This window comes from Emys orbicularis, chromosome 13, assembly GCF_028017835.1.
Source record: "Emys orbicularis isolate rEmyOrb1 chromosome 13, rEmyOrb1.hap1, whole genome shotgun sequence".
Taxonomy (NCBI): Eukaryota; Metazoa; Chordata; order Testudines; family Emydidae; genus Emys; species Emys orbicularis.
In genome coordinates, this window is record NC_088695.1 from 14279761 (window position 1) to 14300374 (window position 20614).

At 45.4% G+C, this 20614-nt stretch overlaps 3 protein-coding genes across 3 annotated transcripts; all 3 read left to right on the forward strand.

Moving 5' to 3' along the window:
• The first annotated feature begins 590 nt into the window (after nucleotides 1–590).
• On the forward strand, nucleotides 591–1538 carry LOC135887297 (olfactory receptor 6C76-like). The gene has a single exon (XM_065415048.1). The coding sequence runs from the start codon at nucleotides 591–593 to the stop codon at nucleotides 1536–1538; it is 948 nt and encodes a 315-aa protein (XP_065271120.1).
• A 5000-nt stretch (nucleotides 1539–6538) lies between these two features.
• Nucleotides 6539–7504, forward strand: LOC135888354 (olfactory receptor 10A7-like). Its single transcript, XM_065416161.1, has one exon. The coding sequence runs from the start codon at nucleotides 6539–6541 to the stop codon at nucleotides 7502–7504; it is 966 nt and encodes a 321-aa protein (XP_065272233.1).
• An 8333-nt stretch (nucleotides 7505–15837) lies between these two features.
• LOC135888108 (olfactory receptor 5V1-like) lies at nucleotides 15838–16767 on the forward strand. Its single transcript, XM_065415912.1, has one exon. It carries the CDS (start codon nucleotides 15838–15840, stop codon nucleotides 16765–16767), a length of 930 nt encoding a protein of 309 aa, XP_065271984.1.
• The last annotated feature ends 3847 nt before the right edge of the window (nucleotides 16768–20614 follow it).

Below are 20614 nucleotides of genomic sequence, written 5' to 3' on the forward strand. Positions count from 1 at the left end.
AGGGTTTTCAATTAAACTAAAACCTTTGTGGTAAGTTTCTGCTTTCTGTGGACAATTTTTGACTTTTCATTAAGAAAATAAAAACCAGAAAGTTGAAGAGTTTTCAGCTGAAAACTTTTCTTTTTTCTTCCCTTCTCTCCCCCACACCTCTAAAAAAGTTAAAAATTTGCACAGAGAAACAATTCCACCCAGCTTTGCTATTCTTTATTTTTGGGGCTTTTCTCTCCTCCACTTTTCTTTCCTCTTCTGTTTGCCATTTGTTTCCTCTTCTCATTGTCTTCCCTTCCCTGCTCACATTGACTTGTTGTTCTTCCCATCCCACCCTTTGCCCACAGGGTAAATTTTTATTTGCTGTATTGTTCTTTTGTCTTCTTCACTTTTCTTATTTCACCCTTGCTTTCTTCCTCTATATTTTATCATTTTTTCTTCCTTATATCTCTTCCTTTTCCTTTTATGTTCTCTTCTGATCTTTTCTTTCTTCTTCTCTACTCTTCTGTTTTTCTACTTTTCTTTTCTCCTGTTCATCTGACACACTATTCCTTATTCCCTCCATCCTCCCTCTACCCCGCACAGATAGCTCCAATGTGCCCATGTGGAACCAAACCAACGTGACTGAAATCATCCTCATGGGCTTCCTCTACCCCCACCACCTGGAATACCTCATGGCTGTTGGCTTCCTGGCCTCTTACCTGCTGATCTTGTCTGGCAATATCATGATCATCGCCATCATCCTCTTAGACCATCACCTCCACAGCCCCAGGCACTTCTTCCTCTGGAACCTCTCCTGTTTGGAGATCCTTATTACATCTTCTGTGCTACCCAAGGTGATTGTCAGCTTCCTGACGGGTGACAGGTCCATCTCCTACCTGGCTTGTATCACTCAGTGCTACTTCTACTTCCTTCTGGGCTCCAGTGAGTTTGTCCTGCTGGCCGTTATGTCCCATGACCGCTATGTGGCCATCTGCAACCCACTGCGCTACACCATGGTCATGAATGCTCAGCACTGCTTTCAGCTTGTGGTGGGGTCATGGGCAATGGGGTTCCTGGCCACCATCACCCCCACCATCCTGGTCATCACCCTGCCCTTCTGCAATGCCAACCAGATCGACCATTTCTTCTGCGATAGCTTGGCATTGGTCAAGCTGTCCTGTGTGGACATGAGCTTTGTGGAGCTGCTGAGTTTTATGACCTCCTCTGCCATCCTGCTGGGCTCCTTGATCCTGACGGTGGTGTCCTATACCTACATTGTTGCCACCATCTTCAGGATAACATCCCTCTCAGGATGCAAGAAGGCTTTCTCCACCTGCTCTTCCCACTTCATCATCATTACCATGGGCTACGGCAGCTGCATCTTCATGTATGTCCGGCCTTTGGGCAGTGACACCTCGCTCAACAAGCTGGTGGCCCTGCTCAACACAGTGGTGACCCCTCTCATGAGCCCCTTCATCTTCAGCATGAGGAACCAGCAGATGAAAGATTCCCTGATGGCAGCCTGGAAGAGAAGCATGAACTTCTCAAGGAAGCATATTAACTTCTGAATGGGTTTTGTGAGGAGAAAAGAAGGGGAAATTAAACAAGAGTAAAAGTTATAGTACTCTCCTAAGAAGTGGTAGTTCCCTGTTCAAATCCCTTTTCTCCTAAGGCAGAGGGGGAAATTGAAGCTGCGTCTTCCGCCTCCTAGTTGAGTACTCAAATGACTGAGCTAAGAGTGATGAATGAGGCATCCTTCTCATTCCCCAGGCCTCTTGCGAAAAACACCTTTGGTGCCTTACCCCAAGAAAGTGTTCACAGCTGACAGATAGGCACCTCCCTGGAATCTCCCATTGGCTAGCCTAGATGAGGAACCCCTGAGCATGCTGGCTTTTGTGAATCCCATTTTTAGGTGCCTACCTCTCTCCATTCATTGTGCAGGGAGCTGGGTGCCTAAACTGAGGCTTTGTGAATCCCTTTGAATTTCTAGGTACATAAAAATCAGCTGCTTCAATGATCAGCACCGGAACATCTATGTCCCTTTGTGAATCTAGCCCATGTTGTCTTCGTCTATTACTGGGGATCCTAGTTGATCCTGAAATACAAATAATAAATAATAAAGACTATGAAATACATGACAGTTACGTAGGAGTGGTTATGGGGTACACATATTGTGCTAGTGCGATGGTGCAATCATGGTGAAATGGATTGTGGATCATGATCTCTCTCAAGCTAACTCATCGAAATAAGCAACAAAGAGTCCTGTGGCACCTTATAGACGTATTGTAGCGTAAGCTTTCGTGGGTGAATACTCACTTTGTCAGATGCATGTGAGTATTCACCCACGAAAACTTATGCTCCAATACGTCTGTTAGTCTATAAGGTGCCACAGAACTCTTTGTCGCTTTTTACAGATCCAGACTAACACGGCTACCCCTCTGATACTTGTCATCGAAATAAATGACTCATCTATCTACCTATTGACTCTATCTATTCAGGTGGTGATTTTCAAAATAGTTTGGGGATGCAAAAGTTGTCAACACTTGACGGACTAGAGGTCAGGATTCTGACCTAGATACCTTCTCAGGTTGGTCTGGGGTTTGAGGGCCCCACTGCCACAAGGCTCCACCAATTGGCTCATGCTCCCATGGGACCTGAACGGAGCCCTAGATTGAGACCGACAGGCAGATGGGAGTGTGGGCAGGATGCAGAAGGTGTCATGGGGGCTGGAGATAAAACCAAACACTCGTGACAAATGCCTTGGGAAGCGTGGTTTCAGGAGATATTGACAGTTGTGATTTCTGGATTTCAGTACTGATTGGTCAAGGGGAGAGGAGGAACTACCAGCAAAAGTTCCTGCCTGTGCCCCAGAGCACATGCTCAATGGGTGCAGGACCTACATCATGCCCCCCTTAGCACTGCCCCCAACAAGTCTCTTAGCACTGCCCCCTGACCAACCAGCACTGAGGGGCGAGAACCGATTTTGACATCTGGAGTGTGAAAAGTTTGACGGGAGGGGTGTGAAGAAATTTATCAAGGTGTGCAGGATGTGTATTCCATAACTATATTGACAGCCCACTTGGATTTTCACAAAATTCTAATTGAGGAGGCTCCCAAATGCCATTCAAAGTCAATAGGAGTTGGATGATTGTGAGTATTCACCTTCGTGTTTTAATGGAATCATATCCCAGAATAAGAATCCCTTTCCTTAGTGCTTCCCAGACTGTTGAAAACTGAGACTTTCTTCAGGGGAATGAAACCAGTCACAGACTCTGTCCACCAGCCTATGGTCACTCAGTCATTTTTGTAGACCTTGATGATATGGCTAAAATAATAAAGGCTGAGATTGTCAGTCACCCAACGCCTCTTGGTTTTGAATTGCATTTGGGAGCCTAAATCCACCAGACTCCTTTGAAAATCCAAGTCTACAACCATGTAGGGAGTGATATCAATGCTCAGATGATCCAATCAGGGCAGGGGATCTATTGATCTGCCCATAATAAGGGTATAAATGAAAATTTGGTCCTTTCTCTGCACAGCTGTCAATTAAAGAAGACAGTTGGCCTCCACAGGAAGGAGGAGAGAGATTATGAAATACATACATACTCAGAACCAGCTCCCTGATGTGCCCTGTTCTCTAAAAAACTTGACTCCCATCTGCCCCCAAGCCACCCACCCCACACACTTTACACCTCACACACTTTAATTGCTAAACCCACTCCTCTCCCAGAGCTAGGAATTGAACCCAGAAAAGCTGATGCTCAGCTACCTGCTATAAACAGTCGATCTTCTTGGAACAGACTTCTCTCAGGTCATTGGAGAATTGTCCTTACTATGTTATTCACAAACATATTTATAAATCAGAGGTTTTATTATTCGTATACCACCTCTTCTTAATAATCATGATTTGGTGAAAATCATGGGCAAGAAAAGATTGGCTCTAAAGGCTGAGACTGTTGCCATCGCAGTGTCATAACTTTGTCAATTGCAAAGATCTGATGTCTGAGAGGAAGGTGAAGAAAACCCTTATAAAACAAAGCAAGAATGCAACTCTGCACATGAAGACAGAGTTCCTCCAGTGGCCCATCAAACAGCTCAGGCTAAGGCTGAAATACTGACAGTTCCAGCACACTGTCCCACTAACCTGCTTCAGTCCTGCCTTGGGGAGCCTGCATCCAGGTGTCCCAGGCTAGCTCAATGTCCATGATCCTTCCATGTCAAATACACTCCAGGACTGTGAATCACTCAAGGCCTTTGCAAGTTTAGGCTAGGATTTTCAAAGGAGCGTAAGGGAGATGATTATCCAGTTCACACTGAAAGTTACCCCCAATGGGAATGGCTTGGGAATTACACTGGAGTGAATTTTGCCACTAGCCCTTGGACGCTGAGATGAAATTACCAAGAAGTTTGCAAATTATTTCCAAGGCTGTTGGTGAATACATTTTAGACATGGAGACTTGTCCACTGGGAGCTGGTCTGAAAACCACTGCATACATTTCACATGAGACAACAAGCAGCCATCATGTGGTAACAAATTGGAGTCACGCCTGCCAGGGGATAGATCTGAACTGGAGATTTAGAAATTAATGGTGGGAAGAGCTGACATCCATGGAGGATGCTGTCCTTGGCTTTCTGTAGATCTATCACAGGTTGGAAACGGCCCTGTGAATTTCCCTACACACACTCTTGACCAGTGTGCCTCAACTCTGTCTTTAAGAAGTCATTCATGGGATGAGAGGGGAGTTAATAACTACCCATGGTCCAGTGAGTTCTCAGCTCCATCCTGAGAGTGCCAACAATGGAGAGCAATGTGTTCCAAGTTGGATGTTGAGATCATGATGAAGTGAACACCATGTCTCTTTAAAGACTAGTCAGACCTCACACCAGTTCCACCAAGATCTATGCTGTTGAGATCACTGGCAATTATTGCTAAAAGCTTTTGGCCTATGTATCAATTATATTTGTTCTTGACATTTGTAGATACAATTTATACATCTTTATTACATGTCCTTCAGGAGCCTGTTCCTGAGAAGCTTATATAAATTGCCCAGGCTCTAAGGGCTTAGGTCCTTATTGCAACAAATACATCTTAATAATGATGAAGAATATGTCTACGGTAAATGCTTGGTGAACTGTCAGTAAACCAATATTCTGACCTTTATCAACAAGTACAGTTGACACTGCAATTTGGATCAGACCATCACTGAATTTAATGGTAGTTTCTTTATTGCTGAGTTGATTTCATTGATCCAAGTGCTTACAAACAGAATACAATTACTAATTCTCCCAGGCACCCATAGTCAGAGAGAACCCTGGGGATTTTATCCCAGTGGTCACTGAACAGTACAGAAAGGATCAGCGTCTGAGATTCACTAGCAGATCAGCTTCTGTCAAGATAAGTCAGTTTCAGAACTGATGGAACTGCTCAGAAGTGGGAAGTTTCGACTGCTCAGAGTAAGGTATTTGTCGGACAGTCTGAGGCATTTTCCTTCTTTACTATTATGACCCCAAGTTCATTTTATGGAGTCATCAACACCTAAATTATCTCCAGAATTGAAGGAAAAATAGACAACCTCTTTCACTCTCTCTCTCATCTAATCACTCAATCTAATTTACTCTTATGTATCTAATCTACAGAATTGTTCTTAATTTCTTTCTCTCTGTTTTATCAAAGGTATTATGCATAACATCTTTCTATCAAGGTGACTAATGGTAATGAATGAATCATCTATCTGCCTATCGACTCTATCTATTTACAATGTCATTTTCAAAGACACTTACAATATCTTCATCTACAGGATTGTCTCTCGTCTTACCCAGATTTGAGAGTCCCACAGACACACCGGAGAATCTTATCTGTCTAGAAGAATAGAAATTGGTCCAGCTGAGTTCCAGTAATGTGAGAGGTAAATCTAACCACATTAGCTGGCAGTGAAGTGTAAAATTAGATGAGACCAGCCATGCGTCTGGGCTGTTTATTGTTGGTTTGTCTAGTGCTTTTTCTTTCGACACTCTGGTATCTCATTCTCATTAATGGGATGGCACCGTGTGAGGTAAGGAAGTGGGAACAAATGTGGGGGTGCTCTTTAATAATCATTCGTAGGGCTGCATGTCTGTCACAATGGGAAAGAAGTCACAGACACTGTGATTTTCCCATTTGTTCATGACTTTTTGTGTGTTTCCATGACTCACCCTGCACTGGGGGCTCCTGCAGTGCCTGTCCTGCGGGGATGTCCCCAGCCCCCCACTCCAGGCATTGTGACCAAGTGCACGGGGTCACAGCACCGCTCAGGTGTGGCCCAACTGCCCCTCTGGAGTGGACACAGCAACTACCAATGTCCGTTCCTGAGGTGAGTGTGGGACAGGGTGCCAGAATCGCCAACCAGAGATGAGTAAGATCCAAGAGATGGAACACCTGATCTGTGTTCACACAATCATCTATCTATCTATCTATCTATCTATCTATCTATCTATCTATCTATCTATCTATCTATCTATCTATCTATCTATCTATCTATCTATCTATCATGAGATACCATGCAACCCCCTGAGAGGGATCTAAATACCTATGTGGTCTCAACAGGTCCGAGCTATGGAGGAAAACCTAACTGCAGTGACAGAATTTATCTTTCTGGGCTTCTCAGACCTCCAGCATCTGCAGCCCCTTCTTTTCATCCTCATCTTACTCATCTACCTCACCACACTGATAGGAAATGGCCTCATCATCGCTGTCACAGTTGCTGACCTGGCCCTCAACACCCCCATGTATTTCTTCCTCAGGAACTTGTCAGTCTTGGAGATCTGCTACACTTCGGTGGTCATCCCAAAGACCTTGACCAATCTCCTGTCCGAGAGGCGGGCTATCTCTTTCCTGGGCTGTGCAGTCCAGATGTACTTCTACCTTTTCTTTGGCAGCACAGAGTGTGGCCTGCTGACTGTTATGTCCTACGACCGGTACGTTGCCATATGCAACCCCATGCGTTATTCACTCATCATGAGCAGAAAGGTCACCCGAAGCTTGTCAGCTGGGGTGTGGATTGTGGGCAACTTGGTGGCATGTGAGCAAACGGCAGCCATATTCACATTACCCTTCCACGGGCCGAATCAAATCAACCACTTCTTCTGCGACGTCCTCCCAGTGCTTAGACTGGTGAGCACGGACACATCACTCATCAATGCCATTCTTGCCTTCCTCACTATGGTGTTCACAATAGTCCCCTTAATCTTAATCATCATCTCCTATGCAAGCATCATCTGGACCATTCTGAAGATGCACTCAGGTGAGGGGAGACGCAAAGCTTTCTCCACTTGCTCCTCACACCTAATCACAGTTATCTTATTCTACTGCAGCGGCTTTATCACCTACATGAGGCCCAGTTCCAATGTGTCTGTGGACACCGATCGAGCCCTCGCCCTGTTGTACACGGTCTTTATTCCAACATTCAACCCAATCATATACAGCCTGAGGAACAAAGAAGTCAAGGAGGCTCTGAGGAAATTCTTGACCAGGAGTAACATTTCTTTGTTCTCATAAATACAGTTGTTTCTTCTGATCATTGAGCCCCATTAAAGTATCTCAACTTGGGAGGTGTCTCAAAGTGGGAAAATGTCGGTATTATTGCTTAACAATATGATGTATAATTTCATTTCTCTTTTTAATACTATATTGCCATCTAACTGGGGGATAGCTCAGTGGTCTGAGCATTGGCCTGCTAAACCCAGGGTTCTGAGTTCAATCTTTGAGTGGTCCTTAAGGGATCTGGGGCAAAAATCTGTCTGGGGATTGGTCCTCCTTTGAGCATGGACTAGATGACCTTTTGCGGTCCCTTCCAACCCTGTGATTCTATGACTGTGTAATGTTAAAGCAAAGGAGGTTGTAAAGTGTGCTGTTAAGGGACCCATGAAGCGTAAAACAATGACTCAGATATTTCAGCCTCTGAGGTACCCACTTCAGAGGGTTAAGACAACAATGGGCTGGGTCATCAACTGGGGGAAGAACTGACCTGGCTGGTACCATCCATAAGAGGATGTTTTACTCTTCCTAAGGCTAGGGCTGAGATCAAAAGACCCTGAAGGGTTAAAAAAGAAGTGGTCGGCTCTGCTGGAAAAGACACAGAGCCATCAGGGTGAAGAAAGACAGACGGACAGAGTGAGAGGCAGGAACTGCCGTGGTCAAGCTGTAACTTGGTGCCCAGAGAGAACAGGAGACACCAAGGGTGGGTCATCTCTACCAGGGGGCTGGAGGGGAATGCCAAACGTAAGGACGACAATGGGTCCTATAGGTCTTTTTGTTATTTTAAAAATCTGCTTCTCTAAGCACTGTGCATGTTTTGGACAAATACTTCTGCTTCTGTGTCACTGCAAACGATTCCTGACCACAGGGTCCCAAAGGGGAACTTTGGCAGAGTCAAGCACATCTGGACCTGAGAGGTAATGGGGTTGGCACCCATGAAGGGGGAAACTGGTGACCCCGTTGGAGTGTGGCTGGATTTCTGGATCCCACCCCAGAGAGAAGTAGAGGCATGAGCTGAACACATGGAAGGGGTTCACTCCTGGGACTGGAGAAGGGTCTCGGAAAGGGGCAGCTTACTCAGGAGGCATCCAGAAGGGCAGGTCACATTTAAAGTCTGGCCTGTATTTTATTACATCCATGTTTTAGGAAAGATGTGGACAAATTGGACAGAGTCTGGAGGAGAGCAACAAAAATGATCAAAGGGTTAGAAAACCTGACAGGAAGAAAGGTTAAAGAAACTGGGCACGTTTAGTCTTAAAAAAAAGAAGACTGAGGGGGGACCTGACAACAGTCTTCAAGTATGTATAAAGAGGACGGTGATCAATTGTTCTCTATGTCCATTGAAGATAAAACAAGAAGTAATGGGCTTAATCTGTAGCAGGGGAGATGTAGTTTACAGATTAGGAAAATCTTTCTAACCAGAAGAGCAGTTAAATTCTGGAACAGGCTTCCAAGGTAGGTTGTGGAATCCCCATCATTGGAGGTTTTTAAGAACAGGTTGGACAACACCTAGCAGAGCTGCTCTAAGTTTACTTATTCCTGTCTTAGCACAGGGGGCTGGACTTGATGACCTCTCGGGGTCCCTCTCAACCCTATGTTTCTATGAATGTCTGACAACTACAACTGCCTAAATGACTTCTAATCTCCTACCAACAGCATTTTCTGTTAAAAAACAAACAAAAATAAAAACACCTGGGAAATTCACTCACAAAGAATTTATGAACACAGAGTTAGGTTTGTACAGGGTTGGTGACATAGCATGCCAATGTGCTTTAGCAATTTTGTGATTGTCACCTTCATTGAGACCTTTGTTTTCCATTGAAACCTCCTTGTTGGTTTAGAACATCCAGATGCTAGTGAAAAAGCGGCCCATTCTGACAGCATCAGTCTTTTCTGAGCACTGCTGCCCCTGCTAGAGTGCAGGATGCCTTGGAAATCACTCACAGGGAGAGATCCATCACTGGCCATCAATGCATACTGATTCTTCTATCCTGGAACAATGGGTTTTCTGCTGGCAGGGCCGCAGACTTTGATTGACTCCCTACACAGAAGCAAACAGGGGTAGGATTTGGAGCTGGGAAATTCCCTGAGCAAAAGCACCTGGAAACAGGACGTGGCTGTGAGACTCAGCATCTCCTGAGGATGCTGACCAGAACCAGGTCTGCCAGGGGTGGTGAGATCAGACTGAGAGGGGTGCCTTGAGGATGTTGTTTTCCTAAGTTCTGTACCTCTGGTGTTGTGTTGTAAAGTGTTTGCGTCTCTTGCTTTCCTGCTGCATTGTCCCTGAAGGATTTGTCTGGGCTCCCACTGCCAGGTGAGGAGGAATGGGTATAAGTAACTGGTGGACGGAAGAAATGAGTCAGTTGTTTTGTGGTCTAAGACAGGTGGACTGCAGACTCCCACTGCCCAAGAAGGGTGTCATGCATGGGACCCTCACCTGGCAATATGCCTGAAAGTGACCCAGAGCTAGGGACAGTGACCAGTCACTATCTAGACCAAGAGGGGTTAGAATCACCTGGGAACCATAGTTTGGGTCTGAGTACAACAGACTGATGTCTGACCAGGGGGAGGTCAAGGCCAGGTTGGAACAGCACCCATTAAAATAAATGAGGTAGTTCACACTTCCAAGCTGTTGTTTCAGGCTCTCTGTATACTCAGGCAGGCATTGCCACAGGGGTTTCACTCAGGTCATATTTGCTAGGTTTTCTTTGCCACCACACCATCTAAAGACTTAGGGCTAGATTCACAAGGAGGATTTAGGTGCCTTACTGCCTAACTTAGGTTCCTAAGGCCAACATTTAGACACCATTGACATTCATGAAACCCCTGCTACCTTGCCCTATAGTTGTCTAATGTCCTCAGGTGCCTTAGTTTCCACCAGTAAAGTCCAAGAGGTGCCTACATTTTTGCCAATTGGCCTGTGGGAAGCCATCAAATTACTGACACCAATGAGCAGCTCAGCCCTGACTCATGCGAACTCCCCAGTGGCATTTACAAAATTGGTGCTCCATCAGGTATCTCACTTGTGGGGGTCTGTAGTGGGGCAGATGGCCCCACTCCCTGAGGGTGTGGGCTGCAGCAAGCCAGTGCACCTGCGCAGACAGGGAGCCAATCGGGGAAGGGCTTATAGGGAGCCAATCAGGGCCCGGATTGGAGGCAGCCAATCAGGGCCAGGCTCAGCCCTACAAAAAAGGCTGCTCAGTGAAAGAGCAGTCAGTCTGTCCCAGACATTCAGGGAGAAAGGTCTGTCTTCTGAGCAGGAGACCAGCACCCAGGACAGGACAGCGCAGTGCTGGGCAGGTTCAGGGAGGCAGAGTGGAGCTTCAGCCTGATATCTGCCAGACTGCGGACCCGGAGTAGAAGGGCCTAGAGGGTGCGATGGGGTCAGAGGGGAAGTAACCCAGGGAAGGCTGAAGGCAAGGGGAGAGAAGGAGGGCCGAGAGGCTGCCGTTAGAGGGTCCATGGGTCGGAATCCAGAGTAGCGGGCGGGCCTGGGTCCCCCCCCTTGTGCTGCACCAGGCCATGGAGCAGTGGCTGAGTCAGGCTGCAACCTGCCCCCTGACATAAGAGGGGCTAGACTTGGGGGTTGTGGCAGGCCGCTGAGGCTGGTGCAAAGACTCCTGTTACCACCCCCTTCCCCCCCCGGAAGGTGGTGTCGATGGGCTAAGGGGCACTGCCGGAGGGCAGTGGTCAGGAAGAGGGCGCCGCAAGCCGGAGAGCAACGCGGGCTCAGACACCAACTGAGGGCGAGACAACGGACGGGACACCACCAGGAGGGGGCGCTCCACTGGACAGAGCTAATTCTCAGAGACAACCAGTAGGAGGCGCCAGGGGATGAGTCCCAACACCGTTACACTGTCTAATCTGGTAGTTGTGCTCAAAGGACTCTCTCAATCTCTTCTGTTGAAGCTGTTCTACTCTGTGTACTGACATCTTCATTGGAGCAGGGAGTGGAACACGGGTATCCCAGGAGAATGTCCTAGCAATTAGCTCTGTAGAGTGCTAGAGGGTATAGAGAGAGTGGGAATAACTCTATAGCCTAGTGGCTAATGCAGTCTCCTGAGACCCAGGTTTCACTCCCTGCTCCAATGAAGATATGCACATGTCAATGCTACAGCTACAGTGTTGCAGCTGTGTCGCTATTGCATAGACCCTTACTTTGTCGGTGGAAGGAGTTTATACATTGATGTAGTTAATCCACCTCTCTGAGAAATGGTAGCTAGGCCAACAGAAGAATTCATCCTTTTACAAACTGCCCCCCTGTTCAAGACCTCATGGCCTTGCCACACCTGCCCCTGAAAAAGGCAGTGGAGAGGCTCGTCCAAGCTGTCTAGAAGGGTTATGTGGGACACAGCCAATCAGGGCCCAGCAGGCTAGTAAAAGAAGAGCTGCAGGGCCAGAATGAGTCAGTTCCTTGCTGTAACTGGTGGAATGTGGATGGTGTGTGGCTGGCTGAGGGAGTGAGAAGGAGCTCTAGGCTGGTAGCTGGGACCCTATTCAGATAAGGTCCTGAGGTAAGGGTGAAGAAGGTGCGGGGCTGTAGGGAAGTGGCCCAGGGAATTAAAGCAGCAGTATGACTTAGATAAAGGGTCACAGTGGATGGCTGCTATCAACAGGGTCCCTGGGCTGGGACCCAGAGTAGTGGGCGGGCCTGGGTCCCCCACCCCCATTAGCCACTGGGGGAGTAGTAGCCTGGACTTTGAGGCACCCCAGAAGAGGAACAGAACTCCTTAGTGGCCCAGCAAGAGAGCTGGGGCCTGAGGTGCCCAGAGAAGGTGAGGACATTGCCTCCCAGGAAAAGCCCTTGGAGTATGGCTCAACACCAAGGCCAAGACCATTGATAGATTATGGGACTAATTAAGGACCTGAGCCCAAGGAGGGCTACAGGGAGAGAAAGTGCGAGCCTGCACACACTCGACCAAGGGCCCTTGCTAGGGGTGAGAACCCCAACACCATTACACCCCTGTTTTCAGTTGCTTAGAATTTTGCCAAATTCTTTTGTCAACCCTGCTATCATGGCTAAATTCCATTTGGGGGTGTTTCTCCCTTCCTGCAGGTTCAAGGCAAAACTAAATTCTCTAGGCTCCAATTCACCCCTAATTAAAAATGTTGTAAAGCACCTCACACTTTTATATGTAATATGTAATAATTTAGTCACACATCACAGGGTACAAATAAGTCCTATTGACTCCCTAAAGCCTATGTGGTTCTTCCTGAAAGAGAGGCAGGAGTCAATTTAGAATGGGGAAAAGTGGTGGTATGCTACTGAAGCTTGATCAGCTGTGGAGGTGATTTGAATTCATAGAGTTCTTGGTCCTCCGATTTCCAGAGCAGTCTAGGATAGACTGTAGGACAAAGTTAATGTGTGGATCTTATGGTGGGAGGGCATTCTCTAGTTCTCGGCTAAGGCAAATGGAGTCTGGTGTCTCTGCTCACACCTCACCCATATCCCAGTCTCCAACTAAAATACCATACTCTACCCCAAATCCAATAAGCGCTTTAAGTTTCTGCTGTCAAATGGTCAAAATAGAATTTGACATGAAGTTGCTCAAATAAAAATTTGTACCTGGGATTTTCAAAGGACCCCAGGGAGTTAGGCACCCAGCTTCCATTGGACATAGTGCAAAGCTAGCTGGGTTCCTAACTCCCTTAGGCCTCTTTGAAAATCCCAATCTCAGTCCTTACCATTAGGTAAACCAAGTTTGAAAATCTTTTCCAATATGTCATCAGTAGGTTTCAGAGTCATCACCCTATCTGAGAAGTAATGGAGCCAAAATTCATCCCTGGCATAAATCCATTCATTTAAATGATGTTAGAACAGATATTTTTCTCTGGGGATTCCAAATGACCCTTAAGAATTGTAGATGCTCAAGACCTCTTTCCGCTCACAGCCCTACAGGGTCCTTTATCAGGGTCATATATGGAGAGTTTATTTTCCATCCGTAGGGCTTAGATGCTTATTTCTGCAGAAATTGTCAAAGACACCAGAAAAATGTCTGTGATCTACGCTCCACTCCAAAGAACTACAATCTGGCTTTGGATATCAGTGGGTATAGATGTACATCAACATGAACACTACTATTTCCAAATACAATTTACATCACCACTACACAGTACAGTTACAGGCATTTCACCAGAGAACAAACTGACAATATCTCCCTCCCATTCCCCCTCCTCCCCACTGGAATTCCACCCAAAGCAGCTTCATCTTTGAACACAAATGCTCTGGGGATGTGTTCTCAAGAGTCCTTTTAAAAAATATATATTTAAGTTCTCCTTCAAGGTCCCCATTGTTAGTAATGCAGAGCCAGCATCATTTATTTATTTGAACTGTTAGGTGAGAGGCATTTCACATATTGCTGTAGCTATTATAATGATTCTGGATGTTCATTCTTTCATGGATGTTTTGAATCTCCTTCATCTATCTAGTCTATCTATGTCACCATTTCTCGCTTTAGTGAGTTATATGAAACTTTCTGGTGCTATGGGGTGCACAATTTCACTCTTCTGTAGTGTCTGAAGGGCACAGAAATTTTGAATATAAACACTTTATTTATGTTATGTTTTTGTTTCTGAATGTACAGCTAACTTGCAAATATGAGAGAGTATAATCTTTCTGATTTAGGTAAGGAGAAAACTAATGGATCCTGATATCAATTGGACTCTGGCACTTTGTATGCTGAAAATCTGGAAACATAAAATAGATCAAAATAAAACATAGGGTGATTCTATATTTTACTAATGCTTTTAATAAAAGCATTCATCATCATCATCTTCACCATCATCATCATATCTGTCTCACAGTCAGTATCGAATCTATCAAATCAGGTGGGTAGCTAGCTCTTGTCATAATATTATTTTCCCATTTCTCTTTTTGTGTTTCCTTCTGTCTCTATCTATATATCCGACCATTTGTCTCTCTGTTGGAATATTCAAAACTTTCCGGTGTTGTGGAAGCAGAATACGGCTTTTCTGTAAAGCCTTGTATTAACCTACCAAACCATTGACGGGCATGTAGATTTCATATATGCAATCATGAGAAACTGCAATTTTTATCATTTAGCTAAACTGAAAACAAATGGATCCCAATACTAAGTGGACTGACATATTTTGCATGGTGGAAATATAAAGCAGTTAAAGAAAGAATAAAATGATTGTATATTTTGTATATTTTATTAATTAAAAATAAGTTATACTCCTCATCATTCTCTCTCTCTCACCAAATTATTCACTCTCCATCTACATGCATCTCTCTCTGTCTCTTAATCTGTCTGAGTTAATTGCAATTTACAGTTGTTGTGGAGGGTAGAATCTGGCTCTTTAGTAGAAAGACATTGTAACCTACTATGCCTTTGACAGGCACATACATTTCATACTTACCCTATTATCCTTTTTTAAATGTTTATTTTGAATGAAATCTGGAAATGTATAGCAGCTAAAGAAATGAAGATTAGATTGTTTTTATATTTTACCAGCTAGTGGTAATAATCTGTCTCTCCACTGTCACTGTTTTCACAGTACCATGCCTCTGACTGTAGTATTATATTTACAGTCCATGAAGATTAACATCCTTTATTTATCACTTGAATATGTGCAGTATGGTCCATGGAAGAACCAACTTTCTCCAATACACAAGCACTAGCCCTGGCTAAGGGAAAGACTGGTATCTAAGAGTTAAAGCAAAGACGGTGAATCAGGAGCTTTCCTAAGTCCTCCTTCAGGTACTTGTAAAGGTATGTGATATACCAATGAGGGAAGGATTCTTGAGTTCTATCCCAAGCTCAGAAAGAGTGAGCTCTACTATTTAGTGATTTGGGAGACTCAGAATCAGGACTCCTGGGTCCTATTCTCAACTATGAGAGGTGAGTAGGGTCTATTGGTTAGAGAAGCAGAGGTTGGCAGTCAGCACTCCTGGTTTCTATTCCAAGTTTTGGCAGGTGAGTAGGGATTAGCACAGGGGGCTTGGAGACAGGTCTCATGGATTGTATTGCAGGCTCTGGGAGGGAGTGTATTGTAGTGGTTAGAGCAGTGAGGTCTAGGAGCCATGAGCATTCCTCAGCCCTGGGAATGGTGTGTGCTCTAGCAGTGACATTCCTGGGATCTAGTACAATCTCCAGAAGGCAAGCAGGTTCTAGGGGTTAGATCAGGGTCAGGGAGTCAGGATGTCTAGCCTCTATTCCTGGATCTGAGAGGGAAATGGGATCTAATGGTTAGAGAGGATTAGTGGAAAGAAATTCTAGACTCCTGGTTCTGCCAGTGACCAAACTGAAATGTGCAAATTATTGTATCATAACTCCTTTTTCGTTGTTTATAGACGATTCTCCTCTCTGCTGCAGCCAAGAGAAGATGTGATCATGAAGAATCAAACCATGCCAACTGAATTCATCCTTCTTGGATTTCATAATATTCAGGGGTTACGTTTCCTACTGTCTTGGGTCATCTCCATCATCTACATCTTCACCATCTTGGGGAACATGCTCATCATCTTCCTCTCCTTGGTGGAACCACGTCTCCAAACCCCAATGTACTTCTTCCTGGGAAACCTCTCCCTCCTAGACGTCTGCCAGACCACCACCACTGTCCCCCAGATGCTGGTGCACCTCCTCTCAGGCAGGAGCAGTATCTCCTATGCAAGGTGTGCAGCACAACTCTACTTCTTCATCTTTTTTGTGGGTGCTGAGTGTGTTTTGCTGGCCACCATGGCATACGATCGCTACGTGGCCATATGCAAACCCCTGCGCTACATGCTGCTCATGAACAGGAAGTTTTGTATTCTGCTGGTATCAGTCTCCTGGCTGAGTGGCATACTCAACGCAGCCTTGCACACATTCCTCACCATCCGCCTGCCCTTCTGTGAGGCCAACGAGGTCAACTACTTCTACTGTGACATCCCACCCCTGCTGGCTCTTTCCTGTGGAGACATCTCATTCAATGTCACCATGATTCTGGTATCTAGCATCTTCTTGGGGTGGAGCCCCACCCTGTGCATTGGACTTTCATATGGATACATTGTTTCAAGGATACTGAAGATACATTCCCGTGAGGGGAGGAGCAAGGCCTTCTCCACCTGTGTGTCGCATCTCACTGCAGTTCTGCTCTACTATGGGAGTAGTATCTTCACCTATGTTAGACCCCTCTCTAGTTACTCATTGGATAATGACAGGTTAATCTCCCTGCTGTACAGCATCGTCACCCCCATGTTAAACCCATTGATCTATACTCTGAGGAACAAGGATGTGAAGAGAGCCATGAAAAAGATCCTTGTGAAGAAAATGTTCTTTTAAGATAATCAAGAATACTGGCATTGGTATATACTTACAAGAGTGGGATGTAGTAAGCTAGAACATATGGGATCTAGGAGTCAGGACTCATGGGTTCTATTCTGCCCTCTGGGAAGGGAGTGGCTTTTAGTGGTTAGAGATGGGGGGGATGCTGGGAGTCAAGATCCTAGGTTATATTTGATGAGTCTTGGAGGGGAATGGGTCTAGGGATTGGAGCAGTGGAGTTGAAGCCCCTGGACTGTTACAAAGAGCTTTCATATCTATGGATGAAAGCTTTTATAGGGGTGCTAAGTGTTATTATTAAATGTGGAGGACAATCACTAGGAAAGTCTGAGAAAGGATCCAACAATAGAACATTACAATTAAACTGAACCTTAATTTGTAAACATAATGTTAGTTGCTTTGTGCCTTGAATGTCTTTCACATATTTATGAAATATATGGACAAATTGGAGAGAGTCCAAATGAGAGTATCACAAATGATGAAATGTTTACAAACCTGACCTATGTGGAAAGGTGAAAAAAACTTGGCATGTTTAGTCTTGAGAAAAGAAGACTGAGTGGGGACCTGATAACAGGCTTCAAATGTGTTAATGGCTCATCTAAAGAAGAGAGGGATCAATTGTTCTTCATGCCCACTGAAGGTAGGAGAAGCAGCAATGGGCTTAATCTGCAGCAAGGGAGACTTAGGTTAGCTATTAGGAAAAGCTTTCTAACTCTCAGGGGAGTTGAGCTCTGGAACAGGCTTCCAAGGGAGATTGTGGAATCCCCATCATTGGAGGGTTTTAGGAACAGGTTGGACAGACACCTGTCAGGTCTGGTCTATGTTCACTTGGTCCTGCCTCAGCACAGGGGGCTGGACTTGATGACCTCTCAAGGTCCCTTCCAGCCTGACATTTCTATGATTCTATGATATACATTTGACTAAAAAAAAAAATTTGGGGGCCAGTCCTTCAACTACTTAAGCATGTAGGCTCAGATTTCCAAGGGAGCCTAAGGGAATTAGGCACCCAACTCCCATTGATTTTTTTTTTCAGTGAACTCCTTTATGCCCTTTTAAAATCACAGCCATAAATAATTGTCTGGTTGACTTACATCCTCTCCCCTGCTGCCAATGCACATGAATCCCTTCACTCACGGGAGTAAGAGTCCACAGGCCTGTAAACTCCTCTGCTGTGTTTCATTCATTACAGAACTTTGATGCTCCATCCCTGATATGGGTGCATATTAGTAGTGGGTGAATTGAACATTCCCTATTGCCTAGTTCCCTCAAAGGCTGAGGTTTGGATTTTCATGGGAGCCAACAGGATTTAGGTGCCCATTTCCCATTGGGAGTTAGCCTCCTTCAAAAAACAAAAAACAAACTTCCCAACCTTTTTTTATCTGTAAAGTCATTTAATATCTTTAGATGAGAAATGCTATGGAAGGTCTGGTCTACACTGCAAAGTTTGCCAAATAGCTATGTGGGCTAGGAGTGTGGAAAAGGTCACAGCACCTCACTGACATGCTATGCCACCAAAATCCATCATGTAGAGGCAACTATGCTGAGAGAAGAGTGTGTCTGATGCCATAGTTTGTCATCAGGCAGATGGTGTAGCTATGCCACTACGGGGCTCTGCCAACACACCAATCTCAGCCAAGAGTTTGTAATAGACAAGCCCAAAGTGACAAAAAAAAGTTTAGTTATAGTATTTCTCATTTGCCTGTGTTTATTTCTCATTAACTTATACTAATTATGTCCATTTCCCTCTGCTTTTGTGTACTATTTAATCCTGTTACATGTATTTTTTTTCTCTGCAAAATGTGTGGGATATATTTTGTCTGAAAGGGTGTTACATAAAATAAAATATTATTCTTGAGTATCTATCTAATCTATCCTATCTATGCCATCAAGAAATAAGGTTTTTACAGTGATTAATTAACCATTGGAACAATTTACCAAGGGTTGCGGTACATTCTTAATCACTGACAATTTTTAAATCAAGATGGGATTTTTTTTTAAAGATATCTAGAAATTATTTTGGGCAGTTCTCCGGCCTGTGCTATACAGGAGGTCAGACTAGCTGATCACAACGGTCCCTTCTGGCATATGAATCTAATTATATGACTTCCCTCACCATAGTACCTGAGCTCCTCACTAGTAGCTCAGAAAAGGCAGTGAGGTTTTTCCATTGCACATGGGTCTATTTTTATTTGGGAGGCTTCTGTCATTCTGGGGCCCTGATCTGAGCACAGAATTTCCAGGAGTGGGGAGGGTATCCTCAGACAAAGCGGGACTACCCCATCCCTGCTAGAGGAGAAGAGGCCTTGGGGAAAGAGAGGCCTACAGCTGAGCAGGTGCTAATTCCCTAGAGATGTATATAGAGGGAGTATTCCTGCTCTGCTCTGGGTAGGCCAGACAGAGAGAGACCGGGAATGACTCTGTAGCCTGGTGGTTAGAGCACTCAGCTGGGAGACCCAGAATCCAGTCCCCCTGCTCCAATGACTTTCATTATTTATCCACACTGGAATGACTCCAACAGGAGAGATTGAGTGAGCCCAAAATATCCCATAGGGCAGTGGTTTGAGAGGTGGCAGAGCCCTGTTCAAATCCCTTCTGCCACTCAGGTGCATGGGGGATGTGAATCTGGGGTCTCCCATATCCCAGGTGCGTCTCATAACCACTAGGCTAAAAGTTATGGGGGAGCCCCTCCTTCCCCCGCTTGCAAAAAATCACCTTAGGTGCTGAACTCCCTGAGAGGGGTGGGGCTTAGCACACATTCCTCTCCTTGTCATCTCCCATTGATTACCTTAGCTGGCTCCCCAACCAGCATTCTGGCTTTTGCAAATCCCATTCTGAGGCACCTATTACTTCCCACTCATTGCACAGGAAGCCTGAGAGCTGAACTCAACCTTTGTGAATCCCAGACTCCCAGTGGTTTTCTAGGCACCTAAAAGTTAATTTGTGAAGCTAAACCCTAGTTCTTCTGGATGGTACCAAGCAGACAGTCCAGGAGCCTGCCTCACCCCAGGTGACCCACGGAGAAGCATGGCACAGTGTTAGCCTTTCCTGTGTCGGCACACAAGCATCTGTGGACTCCAACACTCACCGCAGTACTAAAACTCCACCAGAGGCAGGGGGTAGTTGGGCCACTGCTAGAGTCCCTCTCTCCACAGCAGCAGTGGGGCTAGATGAACATTTATGGTCCCCTGTTTAACAGGGTAACAAATCACAGAAGCATAGAAATGTTGGGCTGGATGTGACCTCCTGAAGTCATCTGTACCAGCCCTGTGATGAGGCAGGACCAAGGAAACATAGACCAGCCCTGTCACGTGTTTGTCCAACCTGTTCTTAAAAACCTCCAGTGATGGGGATTCCACAACTTCCCTTGGAAGCCTATTCCAGAGTTTAACTGTCCTTAGAGTTAGAAATGTTTTCCAAATATCTAACCTACATCTAAGCCCATTACTTCTTGTCCTACCTTCAGTGGAAATGGAGAACAATTTATCTCCATCCTCTTTTATAACAGACCTCCTGAAGCCTGATAACACTTGTACTCCTCAGTCCTCCAGCAGCACGCCTTCTCGCTCCTTGCACGCCCCCCACTAACTGATGGGAGGTCCTTTTTAAACCAGGTGTCCTGATTAGCCTGCCTGCCATAATTGATTCTAGTATGTTCTTAACTGGCTCCAGGTGTCTTAATTAGCTTCCCTGTCTTAATTGGTTCTAGCAGGTTCCTGATTGCTCTAGCGCAGCCCCTGCTCTGATCACTCAGGGAACAGAAAACTATTCATCCAGTGACCAGTATATTTGCCTTCTACCAGACTCCTGTACCCCCCTGGTCTGGGTCTGTCACATATCCCTCCCCGCT